At 37.9% G+C, this 19,613-nt stretch overlaps 1 protein-coding gene across 1 annotated transcript; it reads right to left on the bottom strand.

The window, feature by feature from the left end:
• Window positions 1-1,575: 1,575 nt before the first annotated feature.
• LOC140892155 (pentatricopeptide repeat-containing protein At2g41080) lies at window positions 1,576-3,676 on the bottom strand. The gene has a single exon (XM_073300920.1). The coding sequence runs from the start codon at window positions 3,546-3,548 to the stop codon at window positions 1,689-1,691; it is 1,860 nt and encodes a 619-aa protein (XP_073157021.1). The 5' UTR covers window positions 3,549-3,676; the 3' UTR covers window positions 1,576-1,688.
• Window positions 3,677-19,613: the final 15,937 nt, after the last annotated feature.

The raw sequence follows: 19,613 nt of genomic DNA, 5'->3' as shown, positions 1-19,613 counted from the left end.
TTTTTATTTGCATTTTTGAATTTTTGTAGGAAATGCCGATCAGTCGATGCATGTAATTTACACATGATATATTTGATAATGTAATTATAGATAAATTACAAAGAAATTAATTACTGTAAACCTCTTTTGACTTTATAAATATATTATATGGATGGATGAGATGCAATTATAATTTTCATTACGTTTCATCAAGAAGGCTTTAGCAAGTATAGATGAATCATCAAGGTTTCGTGGTGAACGAAATGAATATTTATAAACCTTCCAAACCCTTAAATCCCACTAACCAATAAATATATAAGCGTAATTGTTTATAATTATTTATTTTCAGAAATTGTGATAAATAATGATCAGATATGAAATCAAAATACTTGATTACTATTTCTAAATAACCATGAAACTGAAATTTGAAATCCTTGCACTCAAAATCTTTAGGCTTTAAAAATCATTTTCGAAATATTGTCACCCTACCTTTACAATCTACAATTTAAATGAATCACTCACAAGAAGTTACTTACGTACCAGCGCCAATTCTAACAATTTTTGGGTCTTAGTCTAACTTTTAAAAAAGGCCCCTAAATCATAATGTGTGTTCATATTCTTTTAAACTAATAACAAATTTTTCGATTTAAGAAATGTGCAATGGTCAAAATATTTCTATTTTAATTGAGTAATAAGATCAAACATGTACAAAATGATTACTATAAAACAACTCTTCTAACAGTTTAGAACAACAATATTGATCAAATTGTTCAGGAATTTTTTTCTCAATTAATAGCATAACCAATTCATTCAATATTTTCATATAACATGATTTATTGAGGAAATATTTTGAAAAGCTTTAAATTTGAGAAATTTTGTTTTGCACTTACAACTGTAAAAAATTATAGTCAACAAGATTTTATAAGCAATATGAGTATTTGAGATATATCCATCAATTTTTTTTTCCAAGTAATTCACTACATCCATTGTCGATTTTGTTTCTCTTGGTAATTAGAACTTCATGAATGTCAATTCCAAAAATAAATCGTGCTCATTAATATCAGAACAACCATTATGAGTCAGAAATATGTTTCTATATTGGTCCAATTACACTAATATATAATAAATTTAGGGAATAAAAATGTTTTTTGTTTATATTGGGCACGATAAAAATAATTTATATTTGAAAAAAATTATCAAAAGACATAGGAATAATAAACTTTATAAATAAATTTATGAAAAAGCCCAGAAATAATTAAAAAAAAGTTTATATTAGGCAGTAGGCAAAATTTTTTTTTTTTCCTGATATATGAATGAAAAACGCCCAAGAATAATTAATTTATATTTGATCAATTTACATTTTTATATAATAATTTTTTTTTTCAAAATTATGGGCCCCGAAAGAAAATGAGCCCGAGTCGAACAACTCTTCGGTCTCAAAATAAGAACGGACCTGTTACGTACGTATATATAAAATTTAAATTATCGCCAATCTCCCACACATAAATACATATCAACAAGTTCATTCCGCATCCGAAAACCCAAACATAAGGAAATTTCCAAGGTTTAGAACAAGTGAAAAAATCTTTTGGCCATCATTATATATATACAACTTATGGTTAATTCATACAGCTATTGTGTAATACTAATAATAATAATGAGCAGTTTGGGTACAACCTATAAATTACAAAAAAATTATGGATAAAATCTTACCAATAATCTCCACACGAGCAATGTCCATTCTTGAAATGGTGAAACCTGCTAGCATCCCGGACAATGATTTCTCGGTTTTTGACGATCGATATGTACTTTATAACAACATGACAGTCATCACACACCCGTAAATTCTTCATTATCCTAATGGAAAAGCCATCTGGAGTGCTCATTAGAGCGTAAGCCAGAGCTAGTTTTTCACTGTGGTGTTCCAAATTATATTCCTTTTCCTCCATATCCGTATCGTGGAGAACGACGCCTGTGTCAGGTACATACCCGAGTAGTTTGAGTTCATCTGTTAGTTCTTTCAAGTACAATCCAATCTCTTCCGATTGCGGATGGGAATTATCACCCGTTGCGAAACTATGCACCCGATTCTTCCTTTCGAACCAGCTTATCCCAGGTTCTTTCTTGACCATTCTTTCCCTCATTGTTTTCCTTACCTCTGACACATCCAGCCATCTTTGAGCAGAAGCTTGGGTATTTGCAAGGAGCACATATGATGCGGAATCTTGAGGATCGATTTTCAATATTTCTTCACATGCTCTTTCCGCCATGTCTGGGTTTTTATGAATTTTGCAAGCTGATAGCAAGGTTTTCCAGATGACAACATCAGGCTTTACAGACATGGATCGAATAAAAGCTTCTGCTTCCTCCAAACGGCCAGCTCTCCCTAGGAGATCAACTATGCATGTATGATGTTTAACTTGAGGCTGCAGTCCATACTTCTGCACCATCAAATCGAAAAATTCAAGTCCTTTCTCTCTTAATCCACAGTGACTACAGGAATAGAGTAAGCTCAAGAATGTGACATCATTTGCTTGCAGTCCTTCAAGTTCCATCATGTCGAATAATTCAATAGCCTCCTGTCCTCTTCCATGAAAACCATACGCGGCAATCATCGAGCTCCACAAAACAAGATCTTCTTGAACTCCTTTCTTCTCCCCAAAAACGGTAACAGCATCATCCAAACAGCCACATCGCGAATACATGCTAACGAGGGAACTAATAACTCCAGCAACCGACATTGCCCCTGCTTTTACAGCCTCAGCATGAATCTTCTGGCCCTGCCCAAGAGTGGCCAGCTCAGAACACGAGCTAATCACACTTACAAAGGTGATCTTATCAGGTCGAAACCCAGCCATTTTCATTACATTGTATTGATCTAGTGCACCCACGGGACACCCATTCTGCACCAACCCAGCAATAAGTGTATTACAAGCAACAACATTATGTACCGGCATTAATTGAATCACATTCCCGCCTTCTCTCAAACTACCACACCTCATATACATATTTCCTAACGAACTGCCGACGATCAAATCAAACTCCAGCCCCGATCTAATCGCATAACCATGAGCTTGTTTTCCTCTATTCAAATCCTTCAGTCCAGCACATCCCCTCAAAATGCTCCCGAGTGTGTACGCATCAGGCAGAAACCCACAAGCGTGCATTCTCAAGAACAACCTCAACCCCTCCTCATTGTCCTCAAACTTGATCAAGCCTGTAATAATCGCATTCCATGTGGCTGAATTCCTCTCACCCATGTTGTTAAAAACCTCAATCGCAGCACCCAATTCGCCATTCAGCATGTGTCCACCAAGCAAGATGTTATATGACATGACATTCCTTTGTGGCATTCTGTCGAACATATCGACAGCAGTTTTTAGCATTCCCAGTTTGGTGTAAGCATGGATCAGGTGGTTGGACCAGAACTTGAATCTCGAACGCCCTCCAGTAATCATGATGGAATGGAGCTGCCGTGCTACGAAAAGCGAGCGGTATTGGACGCATGCTTTGAGGAGGCTGGACCAGAGAGATGAGTCCGACCAGAGAAGATCGAAGACAGAGGTCATTGCTTGTCTGAAGCGATCTCTGTAGCATCTGTATGAATATGTTGTAATCGGGGCAAGAAAGATTGTGTGTGTTAGCTATATTGTAGTTTTCCACTTTTCTTTTTTTTTTTTTTTTTTTTTCTGTTTTTGGTTTTGTTACATAATGATGCAAAAACACAATTTTTTTCAATAAATGACTTTAATTGATTATCTTTTTCAATTATATATATGTTCGAAGATAACATTAATAGTAATCGATGTTTTTAAATTCTGTTTCAAAATTATTTCACTATATTTTAATTGCTTTGGCTCGGACAGTTGATTTTATCACTGGTCACCACTCACTCACCAGCTATCCCAAACACTGCCTAGGACGAATTGTTGCTGCTGCAACGGTTACCATGCGTAATCCAGGTGTCGTGCTTGAGGTGAACTGACACATTCCATGGTACATCGGGTGTTTTTCACCCTAATTTTTTCAATTGTTCGAGTGAACATCACGTTAAAAAACAAACAAAAGTATTGATGAAGTCCACATGTTTTTTTTAATGAGATATTTGTGCGAACATTTAAAATGTTTAGCGTGATATTCGCTCGAACATCTAAAAAATGGACCGAAATAAAAGTATTTCTCTTTATGGAGCGTGTGATTTCAAGGGTGAACTCACTGCCATATCACAAGGTTTATCGTGATATTACCATTATTTTTTTTTAACTCTATTATGTTAGCATTTTTAGATATACTAGTAATAGGCACGTGCGTTGCACGTGAAAACATATATGAAGTAAAATATATTAAAACGACAAATAAAATAAAATAAATTATAATAAGATTCTTGAATTTAATTTGAACATCACATCATAACAAACAACGTAAATATTAATTTATTTTTAATTTTTCAATGTAACGTCTTTCACGTTCGATCCAACCCTTTGTTTAATCACATGTCTTTTTCTTTGAGTAAATGCAGACAATTTCTCATCATCATCAATCTCAATGAATTCAGTTGTTGCTTTTTTTTTTTTTTTTTGTGTTTGCACATATTTTGTCTTGTTTGTAGATTTGGGTGAATCTTTTTTTTTTTTCTTCTTTTTTGGTGTCCTTTGTTGCGGTGATATTCAAAATTCGAAATACATGATAAAAAAAACTGAAAATAAACACCATTTTTTCTTTCACAAAGCTTTTTTTTATTCTTCTTTTTTATTTGGAGCGATGAAATCGACCATTTCGCTACATAAAAAATAACAAATTTGACAAATCTATCAAAAAGAAATGCCACAATATAAAAAACCTTTGAATTTCAGTTGTGTCCTGTAGAGTTCGATCAACTGCTTCAATTGCTGTTCCTTTTGCTATTGGAGCTTCATCCCATACAATTAGATTGGTTTTCCGTAAAAATTTTGCTAGAACACTTTGTTTTGATATTGAGCAATAACTTTCTTCATTTAAATCAATTGGAATTTTAAAGCGTGAATGAGCAGTTTGACCATCTGTAATATTGAAGTTGCAACTCCTGAAGTGGCTGTAGCTAGGGAAATCATTTTACTTTTCCTGATTTTTCCAGCAATGCCCTATATAAAAACGTCTTTTCAGTTCCTCCAGGTCCATTTACAAAAAATAAGCCACCATTTTCCAAATTCACACACTCCATAATTTTTTTCAAATGTTTTCTGTTGTGCAGCATTTAACTTGAATTGCGCCCAATAATCATCGTCTGAGATTTTTATAGACTTTTCTTCTTCTATTTCTTGAAAAAATGTGTCATTGGACTGAGGAATGTCCAGAGATATTCGTGGAAGATCAAAACCATCGATTTGTTTTCCCATGCTCTCCAAAATTAAATTTATACTTTGAAGTTTTTTTGAGACCAAGAAATCTCGGTTCTGATGAAACTCTCTTTGCAAATCCTCGAACATTGCATCAAAATATGTATCCCATAACGACCTAACATCAGCTGGTTCACAATATACCAAAATTGTTGCAAATAATCTTCTCAAAGCATGTGGCATTTGGAAGGTAACAACTTCATTCATACATTCAAAATTACTTCGATTAGATTCAAGTAATCCCCTTTTCTGTGCCGATTCTTTAAAAATAAAGTAACTGTTTCCATTAATCAATAGCAAATAGTCAAAAAAAAGGGTCATGTTACATGACTTGGTAAAAGTCTCAAATAGGATCTTTCTCCTTCAATAGGATTTGTAGAATTTACACGAACAATTACTCTTCTTTTTTTTCTCTCGTGCCAACTTTTACTTTGGTTGTCCCAAACATAATATTCAGGGAACTCAACGTATAACAATGTCCTTGCATTTGCAATTCACTGAGCAAGTATGAAAAAATTCGGTTAACATTTTTTTTGAGTTGTATTCTTGGCGCAAAACATAATCTAAATTTTGATTCCTCCAAAATGTCAAAAAATGTTATTTGGAAAATGTAATGCTAAATTGATGACGGCGGCAGAAATTTCATTCAGCTCAAACTCATAAATTTGCCATAATGCTTCTTGTGCAGAAACCCATCTTGCATCTTGGTAATTTTTAATTTCATCTATAGTTCCGACTTCATTTCCTGGTGCAATGTGTACAACAACTTTGTCATGGCCTTTGTAAATGTACTTGTACAGATATTTAACCGCAGTCAATCTAGAATAGATTTCAACATTTATGTGACAGTCATATCTCATAAAAAGGTAAGGATTGTAGGAACAACCCACTGATTATTTAACTTTGCTCTTCTTACATTCATTGTTTGACTATCATCCATTCTCCGATAAATAGGATAATCATCTTCTCCTCGAACCGTTCTCTCGCAAAACTTCCGTGGATAATGACTTTTGCATTGTCCTGCGATCATGCACGAGTTTTTTCTATTCAAATATCCACATGGTCCATTCATCATATATATGCTTCACAGCAAGGTTAAATAACCTAGGGTTTTTATCCTTTTTGGGTAATTCAGCCGAAACATAATCATCAAATTGATCTGTGTTGTTTATTTTATGTTCTTTCTTCAATATGACCAACATGTGAATATGAGGTAGTCTGCGCTTTTGGAATTCAACAACATAAACATAAGCACAAACTTCTCCAAACATTGCTTTCCGAGTTATTTCTTTTTTCATATTTTGTACTTTTGCTCTGAAAACTCTAGATGTCAAATCCGGTCGATCCTGAGCTCGTTGATTGCCTTTCAAGTTATCTTTTATTTCTTTCCACTCCGGATTACAAGTCATTGTTATAAAGAGATCTGGTTTTCCAAACCTCCGTACCAATACCATTGCATCTAAATATCTTTTGCGCATGTCTCTTGGACCTCCAATGAACGATGCAGACAGTACAGTTCTTTTACCAATCTGACTTCCTCTATTTTCTCCACAATTGATGTTATCCACAATGCCTTGATAATACTCCGATCTCAATTCAGCTTGATTGTTTCTATAATAATCTATTCGGGTCATCTCATGTTTAATGTACATGTCAATTGCATATTGTTGTAACAATCTCCCCGAGTATAAAAGAACCGATGGACTATTGTTTTTTATCTGAAATTTATAACAATATTATTCACAACAAGAAACCATATTTTTGCAATCTCTTCTAACAGCTGCAAAAAAGGGTAAAAAGTTGTTTAAATTATTATTATTTTTAAATAATTAAAGTGCAATTAACACGATCAAATCCAAAAATTGACGACTTAATTATAATACAAAGCAACAGTAAGATATTCTACATATAAATTTTAATTGATTAATATTCAATCTCCTCTTTGCAATTGTAGTAACCCAGATTTCATTTTAAGATAATAATATGTTAAACATGATTAAGGGTTAGTAATTAACTGATTCCGGAGTTTAATTTGGGCTTTTGATTTTGGGCCGGATCGGAAGCTCTGATCCCAGCCACTTCGGAACCTCATCGGAAGCACCGAGATCGAAAGCTCCGATCCTGGAACGGACGTTCCGATCTCCAGCTGCCAGCAATGCTCGATGACTCAACCGCGAGTTTTGACAAGTGTTGAACGTAGAGCAGATCGGAAGCTCCGATCGCCCGATCGGAAGTTCCGATCCCGACGTGTCACACATGCATGCAGTGAGCTGGATCGGAAGCTCCGATCCTGAAATCGGAAGTTCCGATCCTGGCCGGGAATTTTGCCTATAAATAGGGCTTCTCAGATTCATTTCTAAATAAGAATTCCCGAGTTTCTTTCTTCAGTTATATAGTGTGAGATATACACTTGAGGGCCCTATCGGTTATAATAGAGGTTCTGGAATAACCAAAGTGTGGTTATAGTCATCCGAAACTAGCGACTTCAAAGGGCTAACTACGGACGAAGGTATGGTCCGGGAATCTGTTTAAGTTTTGGGAGTACTTATTAGCTTAGTTAAGGCTTATAGAATTTATGTACTGATACGGTGAACTTTTGAATATAGGCTTGGAACCTAGGATACTACTTTACTTGAACTAGCCTAGAGGTACGTACACATTGACTGAGATTGCCAGCGAGTATACATGTTTATATATTGCATTTATTTGGCCTATACCTTGTTATACCTGACTATAGAGCCGCTCAGCTCTATATTCGATAGTCTGTCACTGAGAGTACCGCGACGGCGGGGGCATTTATGTCTATCTACTCTGGTGTACTAGACGAGTGTGGTTGCACCCAGAGGTTGATCCGTGCGGTGGCAGCACTCATGTGGCGCCGGTACTGAGCATGATTTTCGGATGACCCGTTACCAGTCATCATGTTGCATGCATCATATATTTACGTGTACTCATGTTTATGTACTGGGCGTTAGCGCTCACGTCCTAGTTGCTATCTTGGGCACCCTATTCCATGGGGGAGGTCGCAGGATGGACGGAGCTGGTAGTTCAAGGCAGGACTAGGGAGCAGGAGCTTTGAGGACTTTATTATACAGCAGGATTCAATATAGCTGCATAATGTTTACTGTTTAAGTTTTCGATTTGGTTGTATCACTACAGATTTAAGCCTAGATTTTATTACTAAGCTGATATGTATTTTATGGTTTTGTTTCCGTATGTTTTACTCTTTTAAGTTATTTTGCTGTATTAAGTTTAATGCATGCTATTAGTTGCCAGTTAGTAGGTGATACCATGCAGGGTCACTACATTTTTGGTATCAGAGCATGCTTAGATTTTGGGATTAGTACTTGGGATTTAGTTTAGTCTTGAGTAATTCTTGTGCATTTGAGATTTTAATGTGCAATTCTTTTCAGGATATGGCTGACGAGAGTCACGGTAGTGTTGGCCAGGGAGGTGGTCATCATCATCGTCATCACCGCCATCATGATGATCAACATCGTCATCATGAGGGTAGACGTCGCTACTCTATCAATAAGTTCATGCAAGTAGGACCGAAACCCTTGGTGGGAGGCGAGAATCCTGAACAAGCTAGAAGCTGGATGTCTAAACTCGAGAGTATTTTTCGTGCTTTCAATTGTACTGAGGATCAGAAATTAGAAGTTCTAGAATTTGTTCTAGAGGATCGAGCACGTTTTTGGTGGGATGCCAAGGCTTCTCAGGCATGTACTGAGAGAGGACAGGTGACTTGGAGAGATTTCTGTGAGCAGTTCCAGAAATTGTATTTTCCTCCAGCTGTTCGCCAAGCACGATCGATGGAGTTGCTTACTCTGAGACAAAGATCAATGACTATTGATCAATATCAGCAACGATTTCTTGATCTGCTACCTTTCAGTCCTCATATTAATGAGAGTGATGCATCGAAGTATGATATCTTTCTACAAGATTTGAACCAAGATATCTACTCTCAGGTTGTCGTCTGTGATGACCCGGTATATTTTGATACTTTGGTGAACCGTTGCTGTCTTGTGGAGACTAGCAACAGGCGGGCACAGTTGATGATGCCAGCACAGCCTAGAGGATCTTTTGAGCCTCGAGCTCAATCTGTTGTGCAATCTGGACCTACATCTTCTTTTACTCCTACTACTTCATCTGGATCTCGTGGTTCACGAGGTATGTTCCGTTTTGGGAAGAAGAAGAAGGAGGAGGAGTTTTGTAGTCATTGTGGAGGGAAGTATCCTGCAGCTTCATGTTAGAGAGCTACTGGTGCTTGTTATATTTACGGTCAGCAGGGACATCTGCGGAGAGATTGTCCTCAGCGCATGGGTTCTGCTAGTGGATCGGGATCACAGGTTGGATCTCAGGCTTCTACTTTTCCACGGCAGCAGCCAGCACCACAGAGTTCTTCTGGTTATCGTCCCCAGACTCAAGGGCAGGTGTTTGCTCTGTCTCAGGAGCAGGCTACAGAGGGAAGCGATCGCATGTTGGCAGGTACCTTCCTGTTATGTGGTATTCCTGCACTTGTATTAATTGATACTGGAGCATCGCATTCCTTTATTTCTAGTCGCTTTGTTAAGAGACATAGATTACCTTATGTATCATTAGATATGGATTTAGTTGTATCTACTCCGTTGGAGCAAGAGATAGTAACTAAGCGTCTAGTGATGAGTTGCCTTCTGGAGTTTGAGGGTAATGTGTTAGCAGCTAATTTGATTATATTAGCGATGACAGATTTTGACTGTATCTTGGTAATAGATATGCTGACTTTGTATCACGCTATTGTGGATTGTTATCAGCGTCTGGTACAGTTTTATCCGGTTGAGGGTGATAGCTGGTATTTTTATGGTGAGGGTGCGCGACCTCCGATGCCACTTGTTTCGGCTCTGAAGGCATGTCATGTCTTGGAGTCAGGTGGGGAGGGCTACCTTATCTATGCAGTTGATATGTCCACGAGTAGTACGGGTATTGATCAGTTACCGGTTGTCAGCGAGTTTCCTGATGTATTCCCTGATGAGATTCCTGGTTTTCCTCCGGTGCGAGAGGTTGAATTTGGTATTGATTTAGTACCAGGAACTACGCCTATATCCCGAGCACCTTATCGTCTGGCACCGTCAGAGATGAGGGAATTGAAACAGCAGTTACAGGATTTGATTGATAAGAGATATATTCATCCGAGTGTTTCTCCGTGGGGAGCACCTGTTTTATTTGTCAAGAAGAAAGATGGATCGATGCGATTATGTATTGATTACAGGCAGTTGAATCGTGTCACCATCAAGAATAAGTATTCTTTGCCGCGGATTGATGATCTGTTCGATCAATTACAGGGTACTTCTGTTTACTCGAAGATAGATCTGAGATCTGGATACCATCAAATGCGGGTACGAGACTCAGATATATCTACGACTGCTTTCAGGACCAGATACGGGCATTATGAATTTCTGGTGATGTCATTCGGTTTGACGAATGCACCGGCAGTCTTCATGAATCTGATGAATCAGATATTTCGAGAGTATCTGGATAGATTTGTCATCATCTTCATTGATGATATTCTTGTCTATTCTCATGACAAGGATGAGCATGCACAACATCTAAGGATTGTTTTACAGATGTTACGAGATAAGCAGCTGTATGCGAAATTGAGTAAGTGTGAATTCTGGCTTGATCGGGTAGTGTTTCTCGGTCATGTGATTTCTAATGAAGGGATATCTGTTGATCCTAGTAAGATAGAGGCAGTGCTGAACTGGTCTCGTCCGATGACGGTTGCTGAGATTCATAGTTTCTTGGGTCTAGCTGGATATTACCGTCGGTTCATCGAGAATTTCACAGTTGGCCAGGCCTTTGACTCAGCTTACTCGGAAATATGTTTCCTTCATATGGTCCTCGGATTGTGAGGAGTCATTTCACGAGCTGCGTACTGCACCTGTGCTAGCTCTACCTTCTGGATCAGGAGGTTACGTTGTCTATACTAATGCCTCTGGTCAGGGGTTAGGATGTGTTCTGACACAGCATGGACATGTTATTGCCTATGCTTCTCGACAGTTGAAGACGCATGAGAGTAATTATCCAGTACATGATCTCGAATTAGCCGCCATTGTATTTGCGCTCAAGATTTGGAGGCATTATCTTTATGGCGAGAAATTTGAGATATTTACGGATCATAAGAGTTTGAAGTATTTATTCACTCAGGTGGAGTTGAATATGCGACAGAGACTCTGGATGGATCTTCTGAACGATTATGATTGTGAAATCAAATATCATCCAGGTTCTGTTAATCTTACTGCTGATGTCTTGAGTTGGCAAGTGAGACTTTCTGCACTTCAGACTTGTGTAGTATCTCATATGATTGAAGAGTGCTGTTCATTGAGTTTTACGCTCAAGCACAAGAAAGGGAGAAATGGAATTCGGTTGTATACTATTTTGTCTGAGCCAGCATTGTATTCTCGGATCAGAGATGCTCAGATATCTGATGTTAAGACTCAGCGTTTGGCACGTTTAGCCAATGGAGTTAATACATCTGGATTTCATTTTCAGGCAGATGGTTTATTGTGCTTATATAATCGAGTGGTTGTACCTAATGTTGCGGAGCTCAGGAATGATATTCTTTCTCAAGCTCATAAGAGTCGATTATCAGTCCATCCTGGAAGCATGAAAATGTATAAGGACTTGCGAACTAGATTCTGATGGAAAGGGATGAAGCGAAGTGTGTATCAATTTGTTTCAAGATGTTTGGTTTGTCAACAGGTCAAGGCTGAACACCGACGACCAGGTGGATTACTGCAGAATCTTGAGATTCCTGAATGGAAGTAGGAGCACGTAACTATGGATTTTGTTATCCACTTACCTATGACTTTACGTCAGTGTGATGCTATCTGGGTCATTGTTGACCGTTTGACAAAATCCGCACACTTTATTTCTTATAACCGGGAGTATTCTTATGATCGCATGACACGTTTATACATCTAGGAGATAGTGCGATTACATGCGATTCCAGTGAGCATAGTCAGTGATAGAGACCCGCGATTTACCTCACGTTTTTGGGATAATTTTCAGGAGGCATTGTGTATCACTCTGAGTTTGAGCACTGCATATCATCCGGAGACTGATGGGTAGTCAGAGCGGACGATTCGTACGCTGGAGGATATGCTACGTTCTTCTGTCATGGATTTTGGCTTATCTTGCCAGGATCAGTTACCTTTGATCGAATTTGCCTACAATAACAGTTATCATCGTAGCATTGATATGGCACCTTTCGAGGCATTGTAAGGTCGACGGTGTCGTACTCTGTTATTCTGGGATGAAGTCGGGGAACGACAAGTCGAGGGTCCTGAATTGGTGCAGCAGATTGTAGACAAGGTAGATTTGATCAAGCATAGGATCAAAGTTGCTCAAGATAGACAAGCCAGTTATGCTAATATTCGTCGCAGGCCACTTCAGTTTGAGCCTGGTGAATATGTGTTTCTCCGAGTATCACCTTTCAGGAAGGTGATGAGATTCGGTGTGAAAGACAAGTTGTCTCCTCGTTTTATTGGACCTTTCCAGATACTGGAGAAGATCGGTGATGTTGCATATCGTTTGGCTTTACCGCCAAATCTTTCCAGTATACATAATGTTTTTCATGTGTCGTTACTTCAACAGTATATAGCTGATGAATCTCATGTAATTCAGTCTACTGATATTCAGCTAGAGCCAGATCTGTCTTTTGCTAAACGACCAATCTGTATCCTAGACAGGAAGGAGAAAGTTCTTCGGAAAAAGACTATACCACTTGTGATGGTACAGTGGCAGCGCCGAGGTGTTGAAGAAGCAACTTAAGAAACTGAAAGTCGTATGCAAGCGGAATATCCTGAGTTGTTTGCTTTGTACTTTGATTTACCATGTAAGATGTAATTACAGTTGTTATAATAAAACATGGTTTGATGTTTCATATTGTTATCTTGATTTGTCTTTAGATGTTATTTCGCGGACGAAATATCTAAAGGTGGGGAGAATGTAGTAACCCAGATTCCATTTTAAGATAATAATATGTTAAATATGATTAAGGACTAGTAATTAACTGATTCCGGAGTTTAATTTGGGCTTTTGATTTTGGGCTGGATCGGAAGCTCCGAACCCAGATCGGAAGCTCCGATCCCAGCCACTTCAGAACCTCATCGAAAGCACCGAGATCGGAAGCTCTGATCCTGGAACGGACGTTGCGATCTCCAGCTGCCAGCAATGCTCGTTGACTCAGCCGCGAGTTTTGACAAGTGTTGAACGTAGAGCAGATCGGAAGCTCCGATCGCCCGATCGGAAGTTCCGATCCCGACGTGTCACACATGCATGCAGTGAGCTGGATCGGAAGCTCCGATCCTGAAATCGAAAGTTCCGATCCTGGCCGGGAATTTTGCCTATAAATAGGGCTTCTCAGATTCATTTCTAAATACGAATTCCTGAGTTTCTTTCTTCAGTTATATAGTGTGAGATATACACTTGAGAGCCCTATCGGTTATAATAGAGGTTCTGGAATAACCAAGGTGTGTTTATAGTCATCCGAAACTAGCGACTCCAAAGGGCTAACTACGGACGAAGGTATGGTCCGGGAACCTGTTTAAGTTTTGGGAGTACTTATTAGCTTAGTTAAAGCTTATAGAATTTATGTAGTGATACGGTGAACTTTTGAATATAGGCTTGGAACCTAGGATCCTACTTTACTTGAACTAGCCTAGAGGTATGTACACATTGACTGAGATTGCCAGCGAGTATACATGTTTATATGTTGCATTTATTTGGCATTATTATATGGCATGAGATATGATTTACCGTTTTTTTATTTATATGTCATGTGCATATACACGTTGAGTATATACCTTGTTATACCTGACTATAGAGCCGCTCAGCTCTATATTCGATAGTTTGTCACTGAGAGTACCGCGACGGGGGGGAGGGGGGGGGGCATTTATGTCTGTCTACTCTGGTGTACTAGACGAGTGTGGTTGCACCCAGAGGTTGATCCGTGCGGTGGCAGTACTCATGTGGCGCCGGTACTGAGCATGATTTTCGGATGACCCGTTACCAGTCATCATGTTGCATGCATCATATATTTATGTGTACTCATGTTTATGTACTGGGCGTTAGCGCTCATGTCCTAGTTGCTATCTTGGGCACCCTATTCCATGGGGCAGGTCGCAGGATGGACGGAACTGGTAGTTCAAGGCAGGACTAGGGAGCAGGAGCCTTGAGGACTTTATTATACAGCAGGATTCAATATAGCTGTATAATGTTTACTGTTTAAGTTTTCGATTTGGTTGTATCACTACAGATTTAAGCTTGGATTTTATTACTAAGCTGATATGTATTTTATGATTTTGTTTCCGCATGTTTTACTCTGTTAAGTTATTTTGCTGTATTAAGTTTAATGCATGCTATTAGTTGCCAGTTAGTAGGTGATACCATGCAGGGTCACTACAGCAACCAAGACAATTTCAAAAATTTTCTCAAAACATGTACAAAAGTACAGAAATTTATTTATTTTTATTTAAATTAAAATATAGCACACAAAGTTAGAATTATAATTAATTATAGATTTTAAAATATTGAATCAACCAAATAAGTTAAACAAACTAATAATAATAATTTATTATTCTTATTATTAGTTATATATTGATTTTTTTCAAAATTAATTGTGGGGACCTCGAGTGCTAATCTCATCTTAAAGGGCGATTAATAACAAGAAATATTCAATCAAAAAATTAATCTGCTTAAAAATCAAATAAATAATACAGGACATTTGGCGACGCAAAACCATACATTTGGCGACGCAAAAACACGTCGCAAAAGATCAACAAATATTTTTTTTTTTAGTAGACCTTGATGCGCCTAAGGCTCGAGCCAAGGCACCCAAGGTGCCTTGGTTAGGCGCGGCGCGCCTGGTTCTCGGATTAGACTTCCAAATAGCATAAAAATGAAGGTTTTGCCCCTGTTTTGAATCTCAAACAACCTCTAACTTATGAAGCATGAATTCAACATCAAAATCTAGAATAAAACATGCAAATCCATGAGCTAATCAAGCAACTAAACATAGAACTTAATATACAACCCCTAAGATCTTACATTGTTCTTATTCTTGCTAAACATACAAGTCTTAATGTGTAAGTGTTTATAACAAAACATATACAAGATCTAGATACAAAGGTTGACATCGACTCTACTGCATAAACCCGAGTTCACCACATGCTACTCTTGATCTCGTACTTCTTACAACCTTCTTTGTCATGTGCTCGCCCCATCTATTCCCATGCACACATACAAATATAGAAATAGCCGGATATCTCCGGTGAGAATTGAATCCCAGTATAAAACAACTATATCATGCATATCATAGAGTTTAAGGAAATACTCATATAAACATCTCAACAAGCATTAAACCAATCTATAGCAATGCATGACAGAAAAATCGGCTATCAAGTTCTATATCGGTTCTTGGGATCCCGGGAAAGAAGAACACAACAAATCTCCCACCTACTCTCCCTTTCGGGGTGGCGTTGAGCTCTTTTCCCGAACTTTGGCATACTATATCAAGTTTCTAACCATAGGAGTTGATCTATCTCCTAGGTTCCTTTATATATATCCAAACATCCGTATTCTTTTGGCGAATCTACCATTTCAAATCTCAAAGGGTTGTTGGCTCAAGATGAATGCATCAAAATCTAGAAGCATAAGAGTAAAAGCCAACTAATAACAAGCTAAGTCAAACAAGCAAGTAAATGTGCAAATACAACACATATAATCACATAGTATGTGGTTTTGAAAGGGCATTCAAGAAAAACCTCTTGAATATTCAAATCCCTTTTTCTAAGGTTGTCTTATACCTTTCAAACTTGATTTCAAAGCTCTTCAAATCTGATATAGCTGCACAACAAGAACACAATCAAAATCTGCTCATACTCTTCTCAATCTTCAAGGCTAACAAGTCACAAACCTTGTTCTTCCGTCGATCGGTTTCGAAGTCGTGATTCTTAACTTGAAGTCCCCTGTTTTCAATCTGAAAATACATCAAACATGTCTAAGAACATCAGCAAGAACTCACATAATACTCAGCTCAAACAATCTAGACTCAAACTTGATCATTTTTCAAACCGACGGCGTAACGGTACGGAATCGGTAACCGAAACTGAAATCCAACCAATCTATCATTCATATCTACTTCAATACATGATATACCAGCCAAAATACATCAATATACCAGCATATCAGCAGCTACCATTTCGAAATATATGCTGAAAAATTCATAAAAAATAGAAACGGCATCCAATCTTCGACCCGATTGCGATAATACAACACATAGAATCTCAAGAACATATATCCATACTCAAATTCTGAGTTCTTCACACACACAATTTCGAAATATACTGAATCTCATCAATACTTACATCAATTCATAGCTCTTTACGAGAGGATCGTAGAACTATGCCCGGAATTGAAATCTGCCGGACGGATCTTGAGATATTGAAGATTTAAGATGAAATCTCAAAGAAGAAAATGGGAGCTCTCGGTTCTTGGCTGAAGGAGTTGATAAATTCTGATGAATTTCATACACATTACACGTTATTATGCATGTGTAGACAAGTGTCCCACTCAAAAAGCCATAATTTCACTTTGGCCCTTCATTTCTTCACTATTTGCAAATTGGCCCTTGAAACTTCTTTTTAATTCAATTTCAATCCTAAATAATTTAAGAATATTAGAATTTAAATCTAAACTCCAAAAATTCTCAAATTAAATATTCTCGGATTAAAATTAAATAATCTTGGGCCTTACAATTCTCTCCCTCTAAGATATGATTTCGTCCTCGAAATTGCATGTAGTCTATACGCATATAAGATAAGGAAATAACAGAAATACTGAATAAGAACTCACATCAGTGAAATAGGTCTGGAAAGCGTTGTCTCATATCTGATTCGACTTCCCAAGTTGCTTCTTCAACTCCATGTCTACTCCACTGAACTTTCACAAGAGGAATAGTCTTGTTTCTGAGTTGTTTATATTTCTGATTAAGTATATGTATCGGCTTCTCAAAGTAACTCAGAGTCTCATCTAATTCTGCTTCATCTGGCTGGAGAACATGAGAAATATCAGGCTGATACTTCTGCAGCATAGAAACATGAAAGACATCATGTATTCCAGAAAGAGCTGGAGGAAGAGCAAGTCTATAGGCAAGATTGCCTATCTTCTCGAGAATTTCGTAAGGACCGATAAATCGTGGAGATAATTTCCCTCTCTTGCCGAATCTGAAAGTGCCTCTGAAAGGTGAAATCTTCAAGAATACTCTGTCCCCCTGTTCAAAACACAAAGGCCTGCGTCAAACATTTGCATACTTGGCTTATCTATCTTGTGCTGTCTTTATTCTTTTCTGAATCAGTCTTATTTTCTCGGTCATCTCTCGAATCATATTTGGCCCAATATCAGGTGTTTATGAGATATCATCCCAATAAAGAGGAGATCTGCACTTCTTTCCGTACAATGCTTCAAATGGAGCCATCTCGATACTAGTCTGGTAGCTGTTATTGTACGAGAATTCCACAAGTGGTAGTGAATCTTGCCAACTAGTGCCAAAATCTAGCACTACAGCTCTAAGCATATCCTCGAGTGTCTGGATAGTCCGCTCTGACTATCCGTCAGTCTGAGGATGATACGCAGTACTCAAGTGCAATCGAGTACCAAGAGCTTGTTGCAAGCTGTGCCAAAAGTGTGATGTAAATCTAGGGTCTCGATCTGAAACGATAGATTTAGGCACACCATGTAATCTTACCACTTCTCTGACATAAATCTCTGCCATCTGGTCGTGTCTGTATGTCATTCTGTATGGAATAAAACAGGCTGATTTTTTCAATCTTTCGATAACTATCCAAACAGCATCACAACCTCTGGATGAACGTGGTAGCTTCGTAACGAAATCCATAGAAATATGATCCCACTTCCATTCTGGAATAGGTAAGCTATGCAATAAACCAATTGGTTTCTTTATTTCGGTATTTACCTGCTGACAATTCAGACAACGAGATACAAACTCTGTAACATCAGATTTCATCTGTTTCCACCAATACTGAAATTTCAAATCATTGTACATTTTTCTGCCACCAGGATGAACACTGTATCTGCTACAATGAACCTCTTTTAATATCTGCTGTTTCAAATCTAAAATATCTGGAACAACAAGTCTGTTATTCACATATAAAACACCATCTACACTAACCTTGTATTCAGACTGATGCCCTGATCTAACCATGTCAATGGACTTCTGAATACTCTGATCATTTCTCTGTGCTTCTTTAATTCTAACCAACAATTTTGGCTCAGCTTGAAGTGCACAAATTTTGATAAACTTCATATCTGTTTCAAATATCAATCCAAAAACACAGCAATCTTCTACCAATTTAGTGATACCTATCGTAGATAAGGATAAGGCACATACCTTTCTACTCAAGGCATCTGCAGCTGCATTGGACTTTCCCGGATAATATTTAATCTCACAGTCAAAATCTTTCAGTAAATCTAACCATCTTCGTTGCCTCATATTCAGTTCAGACTGTGAAAATAGATATTTCAAACTTTTATGGTCAAAATAAATCTCAAATTTCTCACCGTATAGATAATGTCGCCATATCTTCAATGCAAATACGATGGCTGCAAGTTTCAGGTCATGGATAGGATATATGGTTTCGTGTGGTTTCAGCTGTCTCGAGGCATAAGCAATGACATGTCCTCGCTGCATAAGCACACAACCTAATCCCCTGTGAGAAGCATCACAATATACAGTAAAATCACCAGTACCTGAAGTAATAGTCAAAACTGGTGCATTTGTCAATCTCTTCTTCAACTCACTAAAACCGGCTTCACATTTTTCGGTCCAGACATACGGTGCATTCTTCTGAGTTAACTGAGTAATAGGCTTGGCAATACTGGAGAAATCTTTAATAAATCTGCGATAATAACCTGCTAAGCCCATAAAACTCCGTACCTCGGGTACAGATGTCGGTCTAGGCCAACTGATCACAGCTTTAACCTTGCTAGGATCAACAGAAATCCCATCTCCGGATATAATATGCCCAAGGAAGACCACTTTCTTCAACCAGAATTCACACTTTGACAGTTTGGCATACAACTTTTCTGTTCTCAAAGTCTTTAAAATAATTCTGAGATGTTCGGCATGATCACACAGATTCTTAGAATAAATCAGAATATCATCAATAAAGATAATAACAAAGTCATCGAGATATTTTTGAA

This window comes from Henckelia pumila, chromosome 3 (assembly GCF_033568475.1).
Source record: "Henckelia pumila isolate YLH828 chromosome 3, ASM3356847v2, whole genome shotgun sequence".
In the NCBI taxonomy this organism is placed as follows: domain Eukaryota; kingdom Viridiplantae; phylum Streptophyta; class Magnoliopsida; order Lamiales; family Gesneriaceae; genus Henckelia; species Henckelia pumila.
Note: the sequence above shows the minus strand (reverse complement) of the source record. Positions and strands in the feature narration are given on the sequence as shown.